At 36.6% G+C, this 25,838-nt stretch overlaps 1 protein-coding gene across 1 annotated transcript in view; it reads right to left on the bottom strand.

Moving 5' to 3' along the window:
* Positions 1 to 20,531, bottom strand: part of LOC131860197 (uncharacterized) — a 97,330-nt gene extending 76,799 nt beyond the window's left edge. The window contains exon 1 of the mRNA XM_059214575.1: positions 20,085 to 20,531. Coding sequence (XP_059070558.1) covers positions 20,085 to 20,531 — 447 coding nt within the window. The remainder of the gene's footprint in view (positions 1 to 20,084) is intronic.
* Between the last annotated feature and the right edge of the window lie 5,307 nt (positions 20,532 to 25,838).

Below are 25,838 nucleotides of genomic sequence, written 5' to 3' on the forward strand. Positions count from 1 at the left end.
TCATCTATGGCTGTAGCATCTTCCTGTAACTGAAGCCTTGAAAGATAATTTCCAAACACATTGGAGTTTCCTGGGTTATCAATAACTGTGATATCAAATTCCTGCATCAACAATAACCAACAAACTAATCTACCAGTAATTGAAGGCTTATTTATGAGATATTTGATTGTAGTATGATCAGTATGCACAAATATGGGATACCCTTTTATATAGTGCTTGAATTTGTTGAGTACATATATAACTGCTAACATTTATTTTTCAGTGACTGTGTAATTTAAATCAGGGCCCTGCAAGTTCTTGCTAATATAATATATTGCACTTTCCAAGTTATCAATCTTCTATTCTAAGACTGCTCCTATTACATAATTAGATGCATCTATATGAATTTGAAATGGTAAAGACCAATTCGGACCTTTAAGAACTGGTGCTTGGGTCAAAGCGTGCTTAAGCTTCAAGAAAGATTCATTGCATGAAGAAGTCCATTTAAATTCCATATCCTTGGTAAGTAGAGAATATAAGGGACTTGCAATTTTTCTAAAATATTTGATAAACCTTCTATAGTATCCAGCATGACCAAGGAAAATTCTAACATCTTTTTTCTTTAACAGTGCATTGATATTCTGAATGACTTCAATTTTTGCTGGGTCAACCTGTATTCCTTTTATAGAGATATGATGACCAAGGACTATTCCTTCCTACATCATTATGAAGCACTTCTCACTGTTTAATGACAAACTATAGTCTTCACACCATTGCAAAACTTTCTTCGGGCTCCCTAATGCTTCTTCAAATTCAGAACCACAAGTTGTAAAGTCATCCATATAAATTTCCATGATGTCTTGAGAAATATCTGAAAATATACTGATCACTACTCTTTGAAAAGTGGCTGGAGCATTACACAATCCAAAAGGAAGAACATAATATGCAGATGTTCCCCAAGGACAAGTAAATTTGGTCTTTTCTTGGTCCTCTGGGGCTATCTGAATATGATTGTAACCACTGAATCCATCAAGAAATGAAAAGTATCTCTTCTTAGAAAAAGAGTCTAATACCTGATCCACAAATGGAAATGTAAAATGATCTATTCTTGTTGCTAAGTTCAAGGCTATATAATCAACACATACCCTCCATTTTCCTCCTTTCTTAGGAACTATTACCAAAGGTGATACCCATTGGCTATCAGAGATAGGATAGATAAACCCAGCCTTTAACAACTTCTGCAATTCCTCTTTAACTATTTCTTTTAATGCAGGATTGATTATTCTTTGTGGTTGTCTGAGTGGGCAACATTCTTCTTTTATATAGATATGATGGGTACAAACTATTGGATCTATTCCATGCATATCCTTGTAATCCCATGCAAAGGCATGTTTATGACATTTAAGCAAGTCCATGAGTGCTACTTTTTGAGTATCTGCAAGATCACTATTGATATTCAAATATTTATTGAAATAAACTTCTATATTGATAATAAGATCAATCTGGGATATATCAGAAAAATAAGCAGTACAGACTTCCTATGGCAACAAAGTATGCAATATATCAGTGGCTACAGGAAAGTCTAAATCTGCAATATTTGGTACCAACTCCTGCAATTGTTGTTCTTGTTTCAACTCATATATCAGAATTTTATAAAGAATTGAGTCTTCATCATGTAATTGTATGAATGGCCCTCAATTAATCATCATAAGGTGATTAATAGGTGATTAATAGAGTCAACTCCCTCAAATTCTTCTCCCAAAGTAGGCCCAACGACTTGTTGTTGATCAAACTAGGGCTGAGAAGGAGAATACAATGCTAATGTTTTTGTAGATTTCCCATCTGAAATAGTCATATCTCCTAATCTACATCCAATATATGCATCAGCCGTGGCAAGCCAAGGTCTTCCCAAAATCACCGGATATCCTCCCAGTGTCGCCTTTGGAGACAAAATCATAAAGTCTATAGGGTATTCCCAGGAATCCAAAATAACAACCACATCTTCAATCATACCATCAGGTCACACTGTAGAGCTGTCAGCAAGCTGTAGGATTGTAGGTGTAGGCCTGAGACTATTGATTTCAAGTTGCTACATTACTTCTCTTGTCATCACATTAATGGCTGCCCCTAAATCAACTAAAACATTCCTTATCTGGCTATCATTAATAACTATACCCACAATAGGACTACCAAGATCAGAATATTTAGGAATTGAAACCTTTCCTAGCATAATATTTGCCAGTTGACCCATCACATGCACTATTTGTGGATCCTTCTTCTTCCTGCTAGGTTTTTTTAGACATGCCTCCCTAAGTGCCTTAACTACATATAGGAACATCTTTTATTGCTTACAACAATGGAATTTTAACACATACATGCTTCAGTTGATCTATGATATCAAAACCTTGCTCCTTTTGTGTAAGAACTTCCTTTTCTTGCAATCTCTGGGGAAATGGTGGCAATCTCTGCTTCTGAGGTATTGTGGTTGTTGAATTAGAGATTTTTTGTTCTTCTTGCACCTTAGTGATAACTAGAGGAGATGGATTAGGCATAGTTGTCTCGGATCTAAGGTGAATATCACTTATAGATAGAGAATAGGTTGGGTATTGATTAGGGTCAGTTGAATAAGCTTGTTTCTGTTGCTAAGATTTAATATTAGGATTTGGCATTGGCTGAGTGGGCAACTGCATTGGTTTAGGTGGAACAATAGTGGCTGTAGAAGGAGGCATTATTGCAGGTGGTTGTGGCTACTGAATAGGCTGTTGATATCTAGAAGATTGGGTAGTCCATGGTTGACTCCCCCTCCATTGAGGAGTAGTTTGCCAATTCCCTTGAAATTGGTTCCCTTGTGCCTGAGGTGGATACCAATTTCCCTGTGGCTGCTGCCACTATGGTGATCGATTAGAAAAATAATGCCCTTGGCCTTGAGAACCATACATGTTTGGATAATTAACAAAATTTTGCGCATATGGTGATTGCCATTGATTATTTGGTACATAAGAATTTCAACTATAACCAGAAAAAGAAAGTGGATCTGGAGGCATACCTTGTGTTTGGAAATTTGGCCTCCTTTGAGCAACATAGAAAACTTGTTCATCCTCACCTTGTATTGGCTTGAAGTCAGGAATCTCAAGATTTGCAACCATTTTACATCTGCAGTCCTTTTTTCTCTGTCTACAATGAGGGCAAAATTCTGCAAGAAATGCATCAGCTTCTTCATGCTTCTTCTTAGCTGAGAGTGTATCCAACTAAGTAGCCATATTGTTTATGATGTCCTCCTTAAAGTCTTTCAACAAATGCCTAAGTTCCATTCTAGAAACTTCAGTACTAGATGTTGATGAAGGAACTCCTGGCTTGAAACACCTATTCTTTTTAGAAGCAGATCTGGAATACTTCTTACAAATTTGTCCTATTTCATTCCATGTAGACTATGTAATGTCACCTCCTCCCATAAGATCCAAATCATCAGTGCATTCATCACTGATTCCCCTCAAAAATATCAACTTGAGGGAATCTTCATTTAGAGTACTATGCTTGGAGTTTTTGACACTAAACAGAAACCTTTCTAGATAATCTTCAAGAGTCTCATCTTCTTTCTGTTTCATTCTAAAGATAGCATCCCCATGATGATCAATGCCTATATAATAATGTTTATACTTTGCAAGAAACAATCATTTCAACTCATCCCATGTATTGATTGTGCTACTACCCAAACTTATAAACCATCTTAAAGATGATTCTTTCAAAGTGGCAGGAAATATTTTGAGTCTATGGACATCTGTAGTATAATCAAAAGTCCTACAGAGAACATCAAACTCAAATAGAAATGTGTCTGGATCCTCTGTCACTAGTCCATAGAATTTAGGGAAGGAAGAAGCTGGAATGTTCTTGAGATTAGCATTATCATGCTAAACAGATATGGGGAACTCAAATGTTGGGTCCAAAGGTGGTGTTGGTGGATTATTTCCACCAAGAGGTGGGTTTCCTTTCATTGGAATAGTGGGGGAAGTTACCAAATGAAATTCTTCTTCTGGGGGTCCAAAGAGGAACTGAAGATTGCCTTTTGGAAATTCAGATTCAGGGTTTTTCAAATTCTCGGGGGTTTGATAAAGTTTAGCAAAAGGATTTATATCTAGGGAATTAATTTCTGCATGATTAGGATGACTGGGTAGAAATATACCTAGAACATCTCTTCTTCACCTATGCATGTAAGCTCATAATTTTTTTTCGAACAATTAGGTATGCCAGAAAAACAATTAACTAAAAACTAAAAAGACAATAACCATAACAGGTTCTTAGTTTGACACCATCCCCAACAACAACGCCAAAAATGTTCAACCCAACAATAAGAATAATAACTCTAGTTGAAGTCTCAACCCAAAGTTTGGACATTCACTTGATAAAGTCACTATTTCTATAGCTAGTTTTCATTTGATTGTAAACCCAGGGACATAATACTTGAAATGGATTTGCACTATATATGCACTAAGTTCCTACAACAACTACTCTGCATTACTGCAGCAACTAACATTATGTAGAAAAGATAAGAAAGAATTGAAACTATTGAAAGGATACAAGAAAACTTCTACATTAACATAAATTCATTCAAGCAATATTGGCTAAGTTTAATGCTGATAAACTGAAACTACTCTATTTTGGTTTGGCTGCAAGAACAGTTAGTGGATCTGTTTCCAATGGCTGTAGGAATAGTCAATGCAAGAACATCTACTGAAGCTAAAGAGTAAAACTAATCTTAACAAAGGCATAGGAACAGTCACCAAGTGGGCCCCCTTGGATGAGTGATTCCAGGTTTCCCAAAAACAACTCTAAGTTCTTAGAATAACATATTTTTATTCATTGTTCTTCGGAAGTCATTACATGATTCAACATAAAAAGAAACTCAAAAACACTTGTAACTTTATTTCCAAAATCCTCTACTTTTCTTTTTGTCTTTTTTTCTAACCTCTGAGAAGAGATGAAGAGCTTATTTTATTAGAAACCATCTACTTTAAACAACACAGATCACGCCGAAGAGAAGAGGCAGATAACTTAATCGAGAAAGGAGATAGCTGGAGTTAAGCTATAAAAAATATGGATCTAAACTGAACCACAGTCATAACATACTATAGCAATATTTACAACACTAAAGTCCACTTGAGTTAGACATCATTAGTATCATGGAATTACTTCTCCTCTGTTGTTCCTTACGCTCTTCAACATCTCTGTTGTTCGATCTTTCAGTCATCTCCTTGAATATCTCTTCCTGCAACTAGTGTAATAGGCGAGCTTCCACCACAACATCATTTATTCCCTCCACTTCAAAATAAATAAAATACAAGAACATACATACATATTTTAATTAATTAGGACATCTATTAATTTCACACATGATACTGCCTTAAACAATCCAGATGGCAACAGGAATGAATAATATGGCTGTAGGAATAAACTGACAAAGACAAAACATGCTTTAATAGATTCAAGCTAACATCTGAAATACATATAGTAAACTTATGATACATCATTACTATTATGTAAATAAAAATATGACAAAATCTTAAGAGTTCTAAGGATAAAAATATGCCAATGTCTCAACTCATCAATAGTCACAAAATTTCATGCATAACCAATGTCTACTCCTTGCTTGAGGACAAGCAAGATTTCAGCTGGGGGAAACGATGAGCCTATAAATTGACCATATTATTTCATGTATTATGATACTTTAACTCATGTTTATAATTTCCTTCCAAGCCATTTCCAAACATTACCTTCATTTTGTGAAGCATTAAGTAGGATTAATGGTGTTTGATATGCATATGTGTGTCTAGCTAGTTGATGCTAAATAAATGTTACATATTATAAAAAGTGGTTATTATTGAATATAAAGTACTATGGAATGATTAAAATTTTGTTTTTGAGTGGTTTGAGTTGTTCATACAGCTAGAAGAAAGGAGAAGCAAGTTGGCAATTGATAGATGTGACAGTTGATTGAAAGTGCAGAAAAAGTCAAAAGACCAGTTTCAGTAAAATGGGAATATCTCACTCATTTCTTAATGAAATTAATATTTTCAAATTTAACTAGAAATATTAAAATGAGATCTAAAATGGGTTTAAATTTTTTTATCTTATTCACAATAGTTAATGAGAAGTAATAAACAGAAGTTGACAGACAAACTAGTAGATTTTCAGGCAACAGTAAAGGATTGAGTTGTAATTCAACTTGGACTCTTCTACCTCTTCATGAGTTCGTGTATTTGGAGTTATTAAAGTGAAGGAACATTGGATAAGCTTGTGGAAACAATATTTGATGATCCATAAATAATTATAACATGTTTTGTACACATATTTATCCATGACTGTACTTTATAGTTGTAGAGTTTGAAGAGGATTAGAACTCTCTCAACTCTTGTTAGTTTAATCTTTATTACCGGTCATGAATAGAATAAGTCATCTCCTTGATGTCATAGGAGAAATGAAATTTTTAATAAGTTGTTGAGTTTTTAATTACTTCAACTCTCAACCCTTAAGCATAAATCTAAGATTTTGTTGAGTTGTGTAAAAAGTAGTGTTGAAAGTAGTGTTGAAAGTAGTGTTGAAAGTATTGTTGATAGTAGTGTTAAGAATAGTGTAGAGAGTATCCAATTAGTGTTGAGTCTTGTTAATGGTGTCCAAGTTCAATCAACAAGTCTGATATATGTCCATGTAATTTTTGATTTGTAATAATAAGATTATTTGAGCATTGAAGCTTGTCTATTGAAGATGGAATGCTAATGACAGATTGAAGCAACTCAAGCAAGGGCCACTTGAGGAACTGTGATATCATCATAGTTTAGATTTGCAATAGTTTAGATTTTTATTCATTATGCTTTAATTTAATTAGTGAGTTGGTTATGATAGGTTTTGTTTTCAGCATATTTGATTTCACTAGTTTTAGAACAGTTATCTTGCAGCCACTGCTGTTGGAAATAACCAGTCATCTTGCGGCAACTGCTGTTGCAAATAACTAGTCTTCCTGCAGCCACTGCTGTGTAGTTAGTTTTATTTCCAACATTTTCACATTTTTAGTATAATTTATTATTCTGAGTTTATTTTCCATACACAACCGATACAATAACTTAGAAGGCTTTCATAGTGCATATACATTGCTGTCTCATTTCAAGTTCACGTCCCTGGGTTGATAATTAAATATAGCTTCTAGTTCATGAAGGGTTGCTTAGTGTGGATAAAAATCCATGAGTTGTGAATTAGTATTCTAACCTCTATTACAATTAAAAATATCAACACCATGCTCACCAAATTCTTGAGCATATATGAGGTCACTTTGCTTCATTACTTGATATAACACAAAAATATTCTCAAAGGCCCAACCCGGTAAGCGTCATACCACTATTTTTTACAATCTTCCTCCCCTCTTGTGGGGTGCATCTAATGTTATTCCTATCAAAATTTTGAATTTCTTCTTCTGATAAATTTCTCAATTTCTCCCTCATCCAAAATGATTTAAACTCTGGAGTATTTACAAAATTGTCATCCTCCATGAATTGAATTGATGCAATTATCCTTTCATCATAGGCCTCCTCCTCTGGGACAACATCTGGGAGATTTTTTTTGGGTCTAGGTCCGTGAGGACCTCAACAAAATCATCATCTCTAAATGTATCTCTTGGAGGAGAATGGGGTTGCACACTTGTATCAATTTCAACTCCAATTATATCTGCAAAATCTGAGATTTTGGCTTTACTGTTTTCAATTCTCCTTATGTGCACTATTGTAGGGTGCTCCCCCTGAGTAAGAGGCTATGAGGGGACATACTAAGAAGATCCCTTAGACAAATTTTCCTTTCACTTTGACTTTGAGGATGTAGGAGGCTCACAGGTGGGCCTTTCTCCAATAATTTCACCAGGCTGCCTAGTTTCTTTCCTCTTTTGCTCTGAAACAACAATTTGTTCAAAAGACCTCATTTTGCACAACATTCTAGCAAAGTCATTTTGTATGTTATAGAAAAATCCTTTGAAGTTTGGATCTTCCTCTCTCCTTTACCTTTCCAACTTCTGCAAATATTCCCATTTATTCCTCTTTGCATAGCCTTAGAGGGATTGGCATTTCTAATTAAATCCTCTCACTCGTCAAAATGGTGGGAATAACCTCATACTTTGAGCCTTTGTGTCCTCATTTCATTTATGTAACCCTCTGGATCTTTCTGGTTTGGCTCACCTTGAGCCAGTAATTACTCACCAATAATTGTTGTACTTTGTCCATGGTGTCACTCCCTACACGAAACTCTTCAAAAGTAATCAACCCATGGAGGTGTTGTCTCTTCTTTTCTATCCTAATTCATTCCTTCTCCATCCACATTATTTTCCACATGAATTCAATGAAGGCAAGACTAGAGGAGACTGTGACTAGCAAGATATGGGGTGGCTAAGGGCACCCATACACTCTAATTATTGTACAATTAGAATAAAAGAAGTCACCAAAATTATGAGAAAATGCCTCCTCAGGGTAGTCTATATTTTTTGCCCTGGCACTTTTCACTCTTAAAACCTCAATGATGTGCATTGGGAGCCTAGGCTGATTAACCCCACACAATCCCAAAATCTTCATAACAAAATGGTCAAAGAAGACCCTATAATCTGAGTACCTAGATCCTTCATCACATATTTGAGTCCATTTTTGGACTGGCCATTTCTATCCTATTTTGAGATTGGTCATCTTTATTTGTAAGGCCTCATCCCACCTTGTTCTATTTTGAAAAAAAATTAGGTGACAGAGTAAAGAGTAATGTCTAAATTTCAAATTCTCTTTCATTTTTAGCCTCTATCAAACTTTTATGCAATTTCTTCTGAAGAAATGTGCCAAAACCATATAACTCATTAGTATTTGATTATTGAATCTTTCTTGCCATCATAATGTACTCAATAGGGATGTGAGTCATTTTGTAGTCCTCACCCAAAATTTGACACAATGCATAATAAGTTTTTATAAAATAATATTCAAAAAGAGTTATGTCAAAAGACTCCAAATCTAAGAGATAGGCTTGCCTCCCTTTGTACATTCTCATAAAAAAATATGGTAATATCGGCTTCCTTATGGCCTTCTTCCTTGCTGCATACTCTTCCTACAGTCTCCTCTTGTCAATCCTCCTAAGAGAACTCTTATCCATATCAAAACATTGAATTATTGATTCCTTGGTGATATCAAGCAGGCAGTGTCGACTGGTCATCCTGACTATCATGCTCAAGGGGTGGTAATTCTTTGCTATCTCTTAGATTAACATAGCCTCAACACACACATTTGGGATGACTAGCTTCCCCAAATTCAAATTCTAGGGATTGGACACTAGAATTGCCTTATCCCTATTTCCATAAAAATAGAAGAATATATCCAAACCCTTATGAGTGGTGAGAGCATATTTGCAATTGGATCAATAGTCAGTGAAGGTACCCTTAAATGCTTCATGCATACTAGAGGTAGGGAATAATTCTAGCAGGTCTTAATGGAGGCCTCTTGTTTCCTTCTTCTTTCTCTTTTCTACCTCCTCCAACTTCTCCTTAATTTTTTTTTCTATCTCCTCTGCACCCTTGGATGGAACTGACAAGGTTGGGGTTTCTGCAGGGTGCTCTTGCTGAGCAGGAGATGGATTTTCTACAACAGGGGTGGTTTTATGTGCAATTGGAATTTTTTTGGGTGCATTGGTAGTTTTAGGTGCGACCTTTTAGGTAGAATCTCTTTCCTCTTGGGCTTGGGGGTGCCCTCCTATGGATTTGATGCTTCACCCTGAGGGTTTTCAGTGGTAGGGGGAGTTTGCATGGAAGATTCTCTAGATGGCTTCTTAGGAAAAAATTTCCTCTTCTTAGGAGGGGATTTCCTAGCCTTACGAGGAGGGTTTGGTTTATCAGACTCTCCACTATCAAAAGAGACAACAACAACCTTCTCAGGAGCTCTCTTTCTTTTTTTGTTTTGTAGGCATCTTTGGAGAGGGCACACTTGTTTTAGGAGTTGGGGAAGCTTGCAGAGTATTTTGTGGAATAGACAAGCTCAATTTAGCATTTGGTTTGTCTGCAATTGCATGGATAGGCAGGAAAATGGAAAGTTGGACAACATGGGTTATTTCAAGTTGAGTGAAGCTTGTTCCCACTTCATGAGTTTTTTTCAGTGGTGGGAGCAATAGTCCTTGGTGGGGGAGACCATTTTCTTTCTTTGAGCTTGAAGCTAATGAATTTTATAGCTAATAAAACCCTTCCCTTACACCTAGGACAAGACTATAAATATTTTTCACAGAAACCCCCTTCAAACACTTGCAATTTTCCTATTAAAGGACACAAAGAGAGTTTTCAACTAACTTATTGGTTTTTACATGCCTTTAATCACAATTCTGGCTTGGAAGCAACTCATGGTCACCTTTGGATACAATAAATTTGCTTTGGGATTTCTCTAGAACCGTAGGGTGAACAATAATGTTTTAGATTTTTATTTTATTTCTTCCAGCAGGGTCGCCATTACTCCATAAATGCATGGTTCAACATGTTGGTGGCTTTAAATATAAACTCAACTGTAGATCTTAAATTGGATGACAAAGATTACACTTTGACATCTTTGATTGCTGATGTGGCATCCCTAATCTATATCCTCACCATCCTTAATATTTCATCGATCTCTAAAGTTTGAATTTTAATGAAATTTTGTTGTCATTCCTTGAATCATCCCTTTGCGGGATAGCGGGTTTCTTTCATCTTATGGTAATTTGTCATCCCGCAAGGTCCTTTTTTTGCCCCATTCCATCATGCAAGATAGTGGGGTTCTTTATTTCTTCATTTTTCTACTACCCCGCAAGGTCTCTTTCCTACCCCTCTTTAGCCTATGGGATAGCGAGACTCCATCGATTTTACTTTCCTTGTCTATCCCACATGTTGAAAAATCCCCTTTGCATTTTTCTCGCGGGGTAGTGAGATATGCATTACGCATTTATCCCACCAGCCCACATCCAATTTTGCTAATTGTTCTCACCCTCATGGGGCAACACTATCATCAGGCCTCAAATACATCCTACTACCCTACTAGGCTTATTTCTCTATTATTCCTTCTCATTTAAATCGAGCCATTGCCTCCTCTCATTCATGCTTCCCCTCTTCTGAGATGACATGACCACTCCCATTATTCTTCTCCTGCTGGTCTATAATCAAAATACACCTCTGCTATTATCTCATGGGGTGCAGGGGCCTCTACTAAGAATTCATCTAGCTACCCCACTCAATATTGCGCATGATCCTCTGGTCACGCAAGAAAAGCCTTTCTTTGTCCCTCCAACATATCCCACATTCTCGCAAGATCTTCCCTTCTTTCTATGGTTCACTGAGTTTCTTGGTGAAAGATCCCCATCTCTGTGCAATGCAAAATAGTGGGGAATGCTCTCTCTTCTATACCCACTAGCCCGTAGTCTTCTTGATTATTCCCTTTATGTGTGCGGGGTGGTCGGGTAATGGACCAATTTTAGCCTCTGCTAACTCATGTCCAAAAATTTCATCTAGGTTACCCTCGCGAGGTAAGACTTCTTCACACTTTTGAGATGCCCATTGTCCCACTATGCTTCACTTCGCTACTACCAAGCACCATGCATCCTGCCTTTGTAAACTAGTTTTCCACTGCTGATGCAAAGGGATGGTGATGTTCTATCACTTTCTTTGGTTCTTTCTCAATAAGGGTCTCCACTTGGTGACACACAATGGACCAATTTCCTTAACCTTCCCAAGGTTACTAGATCCTGCCCTAGATCCTTCCCAAGGATTTCTTCACTTAGGACAACTCACAATTGACAAGGATTCTCCTACCCCTTAGGTTCCAACCCTTCAACCAAAGACACCTAACAACCCCACATCCCAAGCAACAAGATCTTTACTTACAAGTTGGAATTTGGCCTATGTGAATGTTTACACATGTTATATGGTAATTGCATTGATCTTGACCCCTTTGAAGGATGTTTATTAGCCTTTTGTATCATTTCCCTATTAGACCTAGGAAATAGGGATACAAGCAATTAGCCCTCCATTCTTAGTTTTCTTGATTTGTCTCACAACCTACCTGAACAACCTCTTAAATAAATTTTATATTTGGATACCCTTTTGGGCATTCTACAAGATTCCAAACTTTTGCATCTAGGTTTTGAGTACAGATGGTCAAACCATACGGACCCTATTTTGCCTCCTTTAGCTGGTATTGGGGTTTAAACTCTCAAAAGCTTCACCAATCATAAAGGAATGAAATAATGACACTTTTCTAGGGTCTGCACCTACCCTAGGGTCCTTCTCATGCCTATTTTGACCATCCACCAATCTGGTGTTCAAGGTTTCTACCTTCTTTTCCTGTTGCACAGGCTTGCCACATGATCGATGTCAAGCCTAAGACATAATCTTAGGAAAGCCAAATGACACTTTCTATCTTCTCCACCACCAGGAACATATAATATACATTCCAAATCAATATACTCCCAGGTTTTAGATCGATCCCATTAAGAGATGTTGATGTTGGTATTTTGGTATGGTTTTGTCATTGATGTCAACACCTACTAAACACTTATCAACTCTGGCACTTTGGAGAATCAACATCATTCATCGGCAAGCGACTTATGCATAGTCATCGGTATCTAGTACACCGACAGGATATAATGATCACTAGCACTTGGAAGGGCATGGAAAACACTTTGTTATGTTGAAGACATCATGTGGACACCTTGTCTTGGAGTTTTGTTAATTGGCATATTCATATTTACATATTTGTTGTTACTGACAAATAGGTCCAGGTTATACACCGGTAAGTTTATCTTTTCTAGATCAGTGTGGCATGCTATGAAGATAAATTATTATTGTTGTAAATGCATTAAGCTGACATGTTGAATCGGTTATTGCATCGGGTATTAATTGATTTGTAAATTAATTTTATTTTATTATCCTTTAGAGTCGACCTACTAAAATTGGTCTTAGGGTATGGTATAAATGTAAGATCTTATTTGTAAGATCGAATGTGGGATGCGAAAAAGGATTGTGTGAAGGTATATGTGAGAATAAGAGAGCTACACCGGTACATCATTTGAAGATTGAAGGAGGGTTTTTGTGAAGACAATCAGAACTACACCGGTATTGAATCCAGCATATGAAGATGCTATTTTAAGCAGTACATTCTTATTGGATTTAACCATCCAATTGTAGTTAGTGTGACTCCTATTTTGTGATTGAGCAGTAAGCTCTAGGCACTTGGCCTTTCTGCATGTGCAGACCCCATTTGTATACACTTACTATCTATAGTAGTATCATCTAATTATGGGTAAGGTTTCCCATCATGGTTTTTCCCCTTACAGGGTTTCCATGTACAAATATTGGTGTTATGTGTTGTGGATGACTTTGTCCTTTTGTTTCATGTATTAATCCTTACTGGTATTGCAATTAACTGTTAAAACTGTCTACGGGCATATTAGACTGGTTTATCGGTATTAAGTATTAAGTTGGTTTAATGGTTTTTGGTTTTGATTTGTTAGACAAATGATTCACCCCCACCCTCTTAGTTGTCTATGGGACCTAACAATTGGTATCAGAGCCTAGTCCTCTTTTGCAGAAGTTTAAGAGCTTGAGGAGATCAAATGTCTACTAACTATTTCAAGAAGGATAGTCCTAAACTTGATGGAACCAACTATGGAATATGGAAGATCAGAATGGAGACACATCTAAATTACATTGGAAAGGACATCTAGGATGTTACAAAGAATGGTTATACTACTACTCAGAGTCAGCCCAATCCACCTAACTTGACTAAAGATGAAGAAAATGATTGCAAAGCAAGAGAAGCAGTTTTGAGCGCATTATCTAATCAACAAATCATGAGACTATCAGATAGGTCTACTGCTAAAGCTATTTGGGATCATTTGAAAATACTGAATGAAGGAGATTCCACAGTCAAAATTGCAAAAATTGAAAGCTTCCGGGTTAGGTATGAACATCTAAAAATGGAAGAAGATGAAAGGATTTTTGCTTTTATGAAAAGAGTAAATGAGATTGTTTTGGGTATTAAATGTTGTGGAAGAACCTTAAGTGAGGATGAAATTGTTTCAAAAGTTTTAAGAGGATTTCCACCGGCATATAAAATGAAAGTCACTGCTATAAATGAGTTAAGAACAATGCCTAATACATCAGTAACTAGGGACACATTGATTGGAAAACTTTCAGCTTTTGAAATTGAAGAATTTGGTCCTGTTGCTACTATAAAAATAGATTTAGCCTTTAAAGCATCAATATCATCTGCACCATCATTTGATAAATCAGATTGGAAAGCCTTTTATGCAAGAGAACTTGAAGAAAGTAGGAAAGAAAATGAATAACTTGAAGCACTATTTGCAAGGAAAATGCCTAAAGGTCCAATTGGAAGTAAGTATGAAGGTAAAGCACCCTTTAAATGTTCTAACTACAATAAGATTGGTCATATGGCTTCAAGATGTCCCGATAGACATGCTAGACTATGAGAAGAAGCTAGAAGAACATACAAGCCTAACCCTAAATATCAGAGATATAGATTTAAGAAGAATAAAGATAAATCTTGTTACATTGCTGATGAAGGAGTGACTGAGGATTCTGATGAGGATCCGGTAGACAATGGATGAGTTTTTGTTGCTATAATAGAAGATCAATCGACACCTACTGCTCAACCGGTAGAACAGGCCTTGGCAGCTAAAGTTGAAGTAAAGGATGAGTGGATCATTGATTCAGGATGCTCACATCATATGACAAGAGATAAAGGTAAATTTTTGAACTTTCAAGAATACAATGGAGGCTTAGTAAGATTTGGAGATTATTAAGCTTGTTTGATCAAAGGTAAGGGTAAAATATCTCTTGATGGTAAGTATAACACTGACAATGTTTACTATGTTGAAGGATTAAAGCATAATCTTTTGAGTGTTGGTCAATTAGTTGAGAAAGGATTTCAGTTACAATTCAAAAATGGAAAATGCAAAATCATGAATAGAACTGGTTTGGAAATTGCAACTGGTAACCAGACTAGAGGTAATATCTTTCATTTGAATAATAGTGAAAAGACATGCTTAATTGCACATATTGATGAAAGTTGGCTATGGCATAAGAGACTCTGTCATGTAAACTTTGATTGCATGGTGAAAATCAGTACTATTAAGGCAGTTAGAGATTTACCTAAAATTGTCAAACCTCACAATAGAGTATGTAAGGAATGTCAATTTGGAAAACAAGTTAGAGCTAGTTTCAAAAGTATTCCAGAAAAATCCAATAATGCTCTTGATTTAATTCATACTGATTTATGTGGTCCAGCTAGAACTAAAAGCTTACAAGGTGATAGATATTTCATGCTAATCATTGATGACTATTCTAGAATGTGTTGGGTTACTTTTCTCAGAGAAGAGTCAGAAGCACTTGGAAAGTTCAAACTGTTCAAAGCTATGGTAGAAAATGAAACCAGTAAGAAAATCAAATGTCTAAGATTAGATCAAGGAGGAGAATTTACATCTAAGGAATTTAATACATTCTGTGAAGTAAATGGAATTAGAAGATAGCTATCAGCACCTCGGACACCACAGCAGAATGGAGTTGTTGAAAGGAATAACAAAACTATCTTGGATGCAGCAAGAAGTATGTTATCAGAAGCAAACCTACCACATGTATATTGGAGAGAGGCAGTAAGTACAATGGTCTATACATTCAATAAAGTTCACATCAAAGGTGAAACCGGTAAGACCCCTCATGAACTATGGTTTGTTATTACTCCTACTCTTAAATATTTCAGAATTTTTGGAAGTAAATGCTATATCAGAAGAGATGAGTATATTGGAAAATTTGATCCTAGAAGTGATGAAGGAATATTTCTTGGTTATTCATCTAAGAGTAAGGCATATAGATGTTTTAACAAAAGATTGCAGAAAATTGTTGAAAGTACAAATGTAAAGATTGATGAACAATTCAGAGGAACTTCAAGGTATATAGACTCTGAACCGGCAACAAATTTTTTGACAAATGAACCTACACTAAATCCATTGGTACAAAATGAAGATCTAGTTACCCCGGTATCATTTGAAAATTCCATAGTAATGGAGGAATAACATCAAACAAAGACACCCCGGTATGTAAGACTGAATCATTCTGAAGATCAGATAATTGGAAACAAGTACAAAGGAGTTATGACAAGAGGAAGATTGGAAAATGAAGAGGTATGTCTTATTTCTCAAATTGAACCATCATCAGCTAATGAGGCATGTGAAGATAAATATTGGATTAAAGCTATGGAAGAAGAATTGGAACAAATTGAGAAGAATAACACTTGGAAATTAGTTCTTTGGCCTAAAGATAAAAATGTAATTGGAACCAAATGGCTATTCAGAAACAATCTTAATGAAGATGGTAAGGTTATCAGAAATAAAGCAAGACTAGTGTGTAAGGGATATTCTCTGAAAGAAGGAATTGATTACAATGAAACCTTTGCACCGGTAGCTAGAATTGAGGCAGTCAGATTATTTTTGGCTTTTGCAGCACATAAGAACTACAAAGTATATCAAATGGATATTAAATGTGCATTTTTGAATGGAGATATTGAAGAAGAAGTTTACATTGAACAACCTAATGGATTTTCTTTGATAGATAACAAAGATATGGTTTGCAGGTTAAGAAAAGCTATGTATGGATTGAAGCAATCTCCAAGAGCTTGGTATGCAAGATTGGATAAGTATCTTTTGAAGATTGGTTTTTCTAAAGGTAATGCAGAGAACAATTTATATTATAAAGTGACTAATCATGACATCTTGGTTATAGAAGTTTTTGTTGATGATATAATCTTTGGAGGAGAAAATGGATTATGTAAAGAATTTTCTATTAAAATGCAGCAAGAATTTGAAAGGTCTATGATTGGAGAAATAAAATTCTCTTTAGGATTGCAGATTTCATAGAATGATAAAGGTATATTCTTGAGTCAATCCAAGTACTTAAAAGAGTTACTAAAGAAATTTGGGATGACGAACTCTAAACCGGTAAGCACACCTATGACTACAAATGAAAAACTATCACTAAGGGATGAATCTACACTTGTTAATCCAACTAGATACAAATATATGACAGGAGGTTTACTGTATTTGACACAAACCAGACCTGATATTATGAATGCAGTATGTATTGTTTCAAGATTTCAGAGCAATCCTAGAGAAAATCATGAATTAGCAGTAAAAAGGATTTTTTGGTACTTACAAGGCACTATAAATCTTGGATTATAGTATCTTAGAGATGAAAACTTTGAATTATGTGCATACATAGATGCAAATTGGGCAAGAGATGTGGATGATAGAAAAAGCACCACCGGTGGAGCATTCTTTCTTGGAAATAGACTAGTTTCTTGGTTGAGTAAGAAACAAAGTTGTACATCTTTATCAACATCAAAATCAGAATATGTTGCAGCAGCAACTAACTGTACATAGGTACTATGGCTTAAGCAAATGTTGAAGGACATAAAGGTAAAATGCAAGGAACCTATTACTATCTATTGTGATAACACTGCACCAATTGACATATCTAAGAATTCGGTATTACATTCTAAAACCAAACATGTTTCTATCAAACTGAAATTTCTAAGGGAAAATGTTGAAGCAAAGGAAATAAAACTAGTTTATGTGAATACTAAAGAGCAGATTGCAGATATCTTCACTAAAACTCTGCCTAAGGAGACTTTTGAATATCTTAGAGACCAGCTTGGGGTCATACCTCCACCAGTAGAGACTTAGGAAGTTGATGTTTTTCATCAACCGATAGAATTAACAGAGAAATCTTTTACTTCGGCTTTGATGAGGAAGCTACTTCTCAGGGGGAGTAGTTGGTATACTAAATTGATTGTTATTTTGTATATGAACTTGGCTTGGTAATAACTTTAGCATTTGATGTGAAAGGGGGAGAGATTGGTATGGAAAAAGTCAAGGAAAACACATGTTGCTCCCAGGGGGAGAGATTGTTATTTGGGAGAGATTATTACTCTCTATATCTGTATTTTGATTTCTGGTTATGATCTCTTTTTCAGAGATTGTTGGTTTTTGGTATTTGGCATTTCTATTTTGGCACTTTGATGGTTTTTCCATCTTGTGTTGCCATCAATGCCAAAGGGGGAGATTGTTGGTATTTTGGTATGGTTTTTTCATTGATGTCAACACCTACTAAACACTTATCAACTCTGGCACTTTGGAGAATCAAAATCATTCATCGGCAAGCAAGTGACTTATGCACAGTCACCGATATCTGGTACACCGGTAGGATATAATGATCACCGGCACTTGGAAGGGCATGGAAAACACTTGGTTATTTTGAAGACATTGTGTGGACACCTTGTCTTGGAGTTTTGTTAATTGGCATATTCATATTTACATATTTGTTGTTACTGGCAAATAGGTCCAAGTTATACACCAACAGGTTTATCTTTTCTGGATCAGCATGGCACACTATGAAGATGACTTATTATTGTTGTAAATGCACTAAGCCGACATGTTGAATCAGTTATTGCATTGGGTATTAATTGATTTGTAAATTAATTTTATTGTATTACCCTTTAGTGCCGACCTACTAAAATTGGTCTTAGGGTATGGTATAAATGTAAGATCTTATTTGTAAGATCGAATGTGGGATGCGAAAAAGGATTGTTTGAAGGTATATGCGAGAATAAGAAGAGCTATACATGCAGACATCATTTGAAGATTGAAGGAGGGTTTTTGTGAAGACAATTAGAACTACAGTGGTTCTGAATCTAGCATATGAAGATGCTATTTTAAGCAATACATTCTTATTGGATTTAACCATCCAATTGTAGTCAGTGTGACTCTTATTTTGTGATTGAGCAGTGAGCTCTAGGCGCTTGGCCTTTCTGCATGTGCATACCCCATTTGTATACACTTACTATCTATAGTAGTATCATATGATTGTGGGTAAGGTTTCCCACCATGGTTTTTCCCCTTACAGGGTTTCCACATACAAATATTGGTGTTATGTGTTGTGGATGACTTTGTCCTTTTGTTTCATGCATTAATCCTTACCGGTATTGCAATTAACTGTTAAAACTATCTACCGACATATTAGACTGGTTAACCGGTATTAAGCATTAAGTTGGTTTAATGGTTTTTGGTTTTGATTTGTTAGACAACTGATTCACCCCCCTCTCAGTTGTCTCTGGGACCTAACAGTTGATTTGTGCCACTTTTTGCATCCAAACCCTTGGTTTGACGGTTTTACTAGGCCAGTGAGATGGAAAATCCTCTTTCTCTCAAACCCAAATGTTTCAAGACCTCAGATCAACTCCGAATGGTTGGTGAAACTCTACTAAAAATTTTCAAATGCTTAATTCATTCCTACCATTCACAAGGAATCATGCAAGAATAGGGAACTCAAGAAAAATGCAAAAAATCTCAATAACTGTTTTGTTTGAAGACAAGAATTTCATTCAAAATCATCTGTCTTACATAGCAGCTAGTAGACATTATTCCTCTAGGCTTATATCAAACCAAGGAAATCATCCAACAGCCTCCAACACATACAAGAAACCAACCAACCATTGGAGTAACCATATTTCAAAATGTTGCAAGAAAAGTTGCTTAAGACAACAATTGCAACTTTGCAACTTTTGACAACTTTTTACAAGTTGGTCTTGCCTTCACAGCAAATGTCAAGAATGAACATACTACACATTGCAGACCCCTAAACATAAAAAATACCTATAAAATTCCCATACAAGGCCTTTGTCCAAGTTGACACACTTTGGAGGCTCAGGGCTTATTACATTGCCTAGGCCTAATCAATAAGCCTTCAAACACACACATTGCACATTCTATTCCTAAGCATAACCATGAACCAAAATGATGTAGACACATACCATAATGAAGTAGACACATGTCCTAGTGCTCCTGCACCATACTCCCTTGTACAAGAAAACTCAAGTCCCTTGAGTTGCCAACCGGTTGATTGTATTTCCATGCTTGAGGATATCACTTTCACTCATCCAAGTAGCTTCAGATTCAGGAAGCCCCTTCCATTTGATGAGATAGTCTTTGTACACACCTTTCCTTGTTTGTTTGATCACCTTGGAGTCAAGAATGCACTCCAAATCCAATGAGTTTCTAAGCAGTAGATCCTTCATCCATTCTACATCCTCTTCCTCAAGAGATGACTCAGGTGTTGCATTTGTCAAGGATCCTTTGAAGGCTGTCAAATCACGTACATTGAAGATGGGATATATTCCCAAGTCTGCTGGAAGTTCAACTTCATATGCATTGTTGCCAAACTTATGAACCACCCAGAGAGGACCTATCTTCTTCATGAGTAGTTTAGAAGGTTGGCCTTTAGGTAACCTTTCTTTCCTTAGATAAGCCATCACCAAATCCCCTACTTTGAACTGAACATCTCTCCTTTTAACATCTACTCTGAGTTTATATTTATCAACACTTTGTTGAAGTGAAGCTTTAACTTGTTCATGAATCTCCTTCATGGTGATAGCAAAATATTCTCCTTTGGCACTCCGTTTGTCCATTCCTCCAAAATCTCTGAGCTCAATTATCCCTCTGGGATGTAGGCCATACACAAACTCAAATGGACTTCTCCCTATGCTTCTTGGTAAGACATCTAAGGAGATTTACAAGGGACCTATCACTAAATCACTAAATCCCAACTTTGTCCATGCTGCTTGGTAAGACATCTAAGGAGATTTACAAGGGACCTATCACTAAATCACTAAATCCCAACTTTGTCCATGCTACTTGGTAAGACATCTAAGGAGATTTACAAGGGACCTATTAACCACCTTAGTTTGGCCATCAGTCTAAGGGTGGTATGATGATGAAAATGATAGATTGGTACCCAACTTCTTCCATAGAGTCCTCCAAACATGACCAACAAACTTGGGGTCTTTATCAGTAACAATATTGAGAGGTAATCCATGTATGCTCACAACTTCTTTGAAAAACAGACCTGCAATATGAGATGCATCATTTGTGAATTTACATGGCACAAAATGAGCCATCTTGCTAAACCTATCAACAATTAAAAAGACACTATCAAACCCCCTAGGAGTTCTGGGCAATCCAAGTACAAAATCCATACTAAGGCTTTCCCAAGGCCTAGTAGGAATAGATAAAGGCTGATACAGACCAACATTGGTTGAAACACCTTTTTCCCTCTAACAAATAGGAAAATGCTCCACAAATCTTCTTACCTCTGCCTGCATCTTGGGCCAAAAATAAAACCGGGATACCTTCTCTAAGGTTCCGTCCAAACCAAAATGACCTCCAAGACTGCCATTGTGTTTCTCTCTAATGATATTCTCCCTCATAGAACATTGGAGAATGCATAATTCATTCCCCTTGAAGAACAATCCATCCTGCAACATAAAATCAGAAAAATCAACATGAAAAGAGTCAACAAACTTAGTACATACATCATATTCATCCTTGAAATCATGATCCTCCTTGTACATAGCCTTAAGAGACAACACCAACACTTTGCAACTAAATTTCTTGAACAATGAGGGCTCTCCTGCTCAAAGCATCTGCAACCTTATTAGTCACACCCTTCTTGTGCTTGATAGTAAAGGTCTAAGGTTGGAGTTGTTCAACCCACTTGATGTGCCTTTGGTTCAACTTCTCTTGCCCATGTAGAAAACTCAATGCATGGTAATCAGTATAAACAATAAAATCTTTTGGAAGAAGGTAATGGCACCACTATTTGAGTGCTTGCATCATAGCATAAAGCTCCAAATCATAGGTTGAATACCTCTGTTTAGCCTCATTCAACTTCTTTGAAAAGAATGCCACCAGATGTCCTTCTTGACTAAGGACTGCACCTATTGCCTGCTTGCTTGATCACATTCAACTGTAAAAAGTTGATCAAAACTAGGGAGTCTCAAGGTGGGAAGTTCTGCAACCTTCCTCTTCAAAATCTCAAAGGTTTGGGCTGCTTGCTCTGTCCATTCAAACCAACATTTGATTCATCCTTTTATAGTGTTAAGGATGGGAGCACAAATATGACTAAAGTCCTTGATGAACTTCCTATAAAAAGTAGCCAATCCATGAAAACTCCTAATATCACCTACTATCCTAGGTGTAGGCCAATGTACAATAGCATCAACCTTAGAAAGATCCATTTTCAAACATCCATTTGAAACTACAAAGCCAAGATACACCAACTCAACTTTCATGAATTCACACTTATCTAGATTGATTACCAATTTCTCCTCATGAAGCTTCCTCAAAACCTAATCCAGATGCTTCAAATGATCCTCCTTGGACCTACTAAACATGAAAATGTCATCAAGATAAACAATAACAAACTTTCCAATAAATTCTACCAATACCTCATTCATGAGGTGCATAAAGATACTAGGTACATTTGTGAGGCCAAATGGCATCACCATCCACTCATATAAACCCTCATTGGTTTTAAAGGTTGTCTTCCACTCATCACTAGATTTTATTCTGATCTGATGATAACTTGACTTCAAATCAATCTTTGAAAAGTAGCATGATCCTCCAAGATAGTTCATGAGGTCTTCAATCCTAGGCATAGGAAACCAGTACCTAATTGTGATGTTGTTGATGGATCTAGAATCAGTGCACATCCTCCATGTTCCATCTTTTTTTGGTGCCAAAATAGTGGGTACAGAACATGGGATCAAACTCTTTCTAATAAATCCCTTATCCAAAAGATCTTGCACTTGTCTTGCTATCTCCTCATTCTGACTAGGAGTCATCTTGTAGGCATCTTTATTAGGCAAGGTCACACCAGGAATCAAGTCAATTTGATGATTCATTTCTCTGATGGGAGGTAAGTGATTAGGCATGTCTTTCACCACAAATCCCTTGTATCTATCCAACATGGCTTGAACTTATGAATACAAAGAGGGGGGGGGGTGAATTAGTATGCCAAAGATTACTGTACTTAAACACTTTACTAGTCTAGCAGTAAACCAATAAAATAGTTTAGCAAACAAACTGGTTAGCACACATGCAAACCAAATAGAAAATAATGCATTCACCCACAGAAGCACAATCACCATAACACAAGAGATTTTGACGTAGAAACCCAAATGGGAAAACCACGGTGAGATGAAACTCACAAGTAACTATCTGCAAAATAGGAACTAGACCGGTTAAGGTCATACAATGTTCTTTACCAGAACAGATCCTGTTAGGAATCTCAATCTCTGTTAGGAGATAAGTCCAATTAAATACTACCTTGCTAGAGGATTTTAGATCCACAGATGTGAACCACCTTGTTAGAGGATTTACAAAAGGTTTTTTGGGCCTACCCGGTTAAGGGCTTCAGACTTGTCGAAGCTGTGAGTTATCAACAAGTGAGTGATCTAGAAAATAGCATAGATTGCTTGGTTAGATCCTTGATAGCTCATTCCTAATGCATTCCAGCATTACTTTAGTCTTCAAAACATTCACACTCTACCTTCTCTCATAGACCTGAACTTCTCTTCTATAATCACACTTACAAAAACTCATCAACCACCTTAAACCCTAGCAAGAACCTAAAACCTAGACATGATGTCCTTATAAAGGAATCTGATTTCATGTTAGTCCAATAGGATTACAATACAATTTCCTAAGTTCAATGCATCTGGACATATTTGGTAACATGACACAAAAAGCACTGCTAGAGTGTCGGCACCGCAAAACAATTGGTGGATGGTAACTCATCGCAAAATGCCGGTTGGTAACTCATCACAGAGTATTACCGGTTCATACAAAATACCGGTTTAAGCAAAATACCGGTTGCCGGTTTGACAAAATGAAGACTGGGAAATATGAGTTGTGCCGCTTCATTCCTTCATACCGCTTGAGATCCTCGAATTGCTTGGGGTCTTCATACCACTTGAGACCGGTAAACACTTTCCGCAAAACACCGATAGTCTAAAAACTATAATACATCATACCGGTTGGAAAAAATATTGGTTGAGCTTTAACTCATACATACAAAAAGTAATCTTAAATCAAGTGTGTGTCCATCAATGACAATCATAGCATCAATCATAAAAAATGCCAACAATCTCCCCCTTTGGCATTGATGGCAACACTTAGGAAAATTTTGACATCTAAGTGTTTTACAACAAAAATATGCCATAATCAAAATTACTCCCCCTAAGCATATACACTATCCCTTTTGTAGAAAATACAATGTATACTACTCAACAAAAATATCATAAAAGTATACATAGTATGCATCAAAATTTAAATACCAGTATACTTCTCCCCCTTTGCCAACAATGACAAAGTATAGCTGAATAACCTCTGTTCCTTTAGCATTAATAACTGATTTAAAGAGTTTATGACAATAAAGAGTGAAACTTGTCAAAAACAAATTTAAAGTCCTCCATAAATGTCTTCATGGATAAAGACCATGATTCAAGAAATGAGGTAGCAACCTCATGCTCCATTTGCATCTGATAAACCTGCTCCTCCATGGCATCCATGGTACTCATCTCTTGAGTAATCGTTAGGGCATCTATATTGAGGTAGCATTTCTAGAGAATTTGCAGTCTTGGCAGTAGGACTAGTTGAAGTTCCTACAAATTTCATGTTCGATTGCTTATCTCCACCTCTAGTCTTGCAGACTGAAGTTGAAACTGGTGAGCAGTTTGTCCATATGTGGAGAAGGAGTCATATGGCACCTTGAAGGTGCTAATAAATAACTGCATATTAGTTTTTAGTTTGTCCTTCTGAGTGAGCACATCATCACAGAATAAATGAGGTTGGCAAATCTTGTTGAGTAGTAGATTTCCCTCATCCATTGCATCTCTAGTGTCCTTTTGTGCCTTTTGAAGATCAAACTGGAGCTCTGTTAACTTTCTCACCAAGGTAGTGTCTAGAGCCTTTTGATGTTCCTTCTTGGCATTTGCTTCTACAACCTCTTCTAGGCTTTGCACCTAGTCTTCTACAACTGTGCATAGGAGCTTCAATTGTGCAAGTGAGGAATTAGTACTGGGAAGGTTCATATCGGGTATCAAACTGGTAAGAGTGTCCACCGCAAATTGGATCACATCTTGCTCCTTTTTCCTCCTTATCACTTCCAGGTGTTCTTGAGCAACCTTAATGCTCTACAACAACTCTAATTCATTTGCAGACTGGAGGTCAATGGGACTAGTAATGTCAGCCGGTTTAGCCTAACTACTAGTTGCCATTGGGGTCTCCACCTATGTGCTCTTTACCACTGCTTCCTTGTCCTTTTCTTTTTTCTTATCTTCTTGAGCCTTCCTCTTCTCCTCTTCTTCTTTCTTTATTTTCTCTTCTTCTTGTCTCTTATCTTCATCTTTTTGTTTCATCTCTTCTTCATTCTTTTTCTTCTCCTCTTCCTTCTTCCTCTTCTCCTCTTCCTGTTTCTTCTCTTCCTCTTTCTGGTTCTCCTCTTCTTTCTTTTCCTTTTCCTTCTTCTTCTTCTCTTCCTCTTGTTTCTTATTTTCCTCTTCTCTTCTCTTCTTCTCCTCTTCTTTTCTCTTATCCTCTTCCTCTTTCCTCTTTTCCTCTTCTTTTCTCTTATCCTCTTCATTTGCTTGTTTCTTCTTTTTTGCTTCTTGTTGCTTCTTTTCTTCCTCTTCTTGCTTCTCCTATCCTATTCCTTCTGATGGTGTAGCTTGAGTAACTTTTTCACCATCTAAGGCATCAATGTCAATGGGTTCCATTTGTTCAGTGATCGGTTCCCCTTCACTATCATATACTTCATCTAGTTTTGATATATCCGGTTCTTGCTCAACCTTCTTGTTGGCTTGATGCACTTCATGAGTATGTACAACAATTGTCATATGAAGATGAGTGTCTTTTTCAACATCATCAATTCTCCC

This window comes from Cryptomeria japonica, chromosome 11 (genome assembly GCF_030272615.1).
Source record: "Cryptomeria japonica chromosome 11, Sugi_1.0, whole genome shotgun sequence".
Taxonomy (NCBI): Eukaryota; Viridiplantae; Streptophyta; class Pinopsida; order Cupressales; family Cupressaceae; genus Cryptomeria; species Cryptomeria japonica.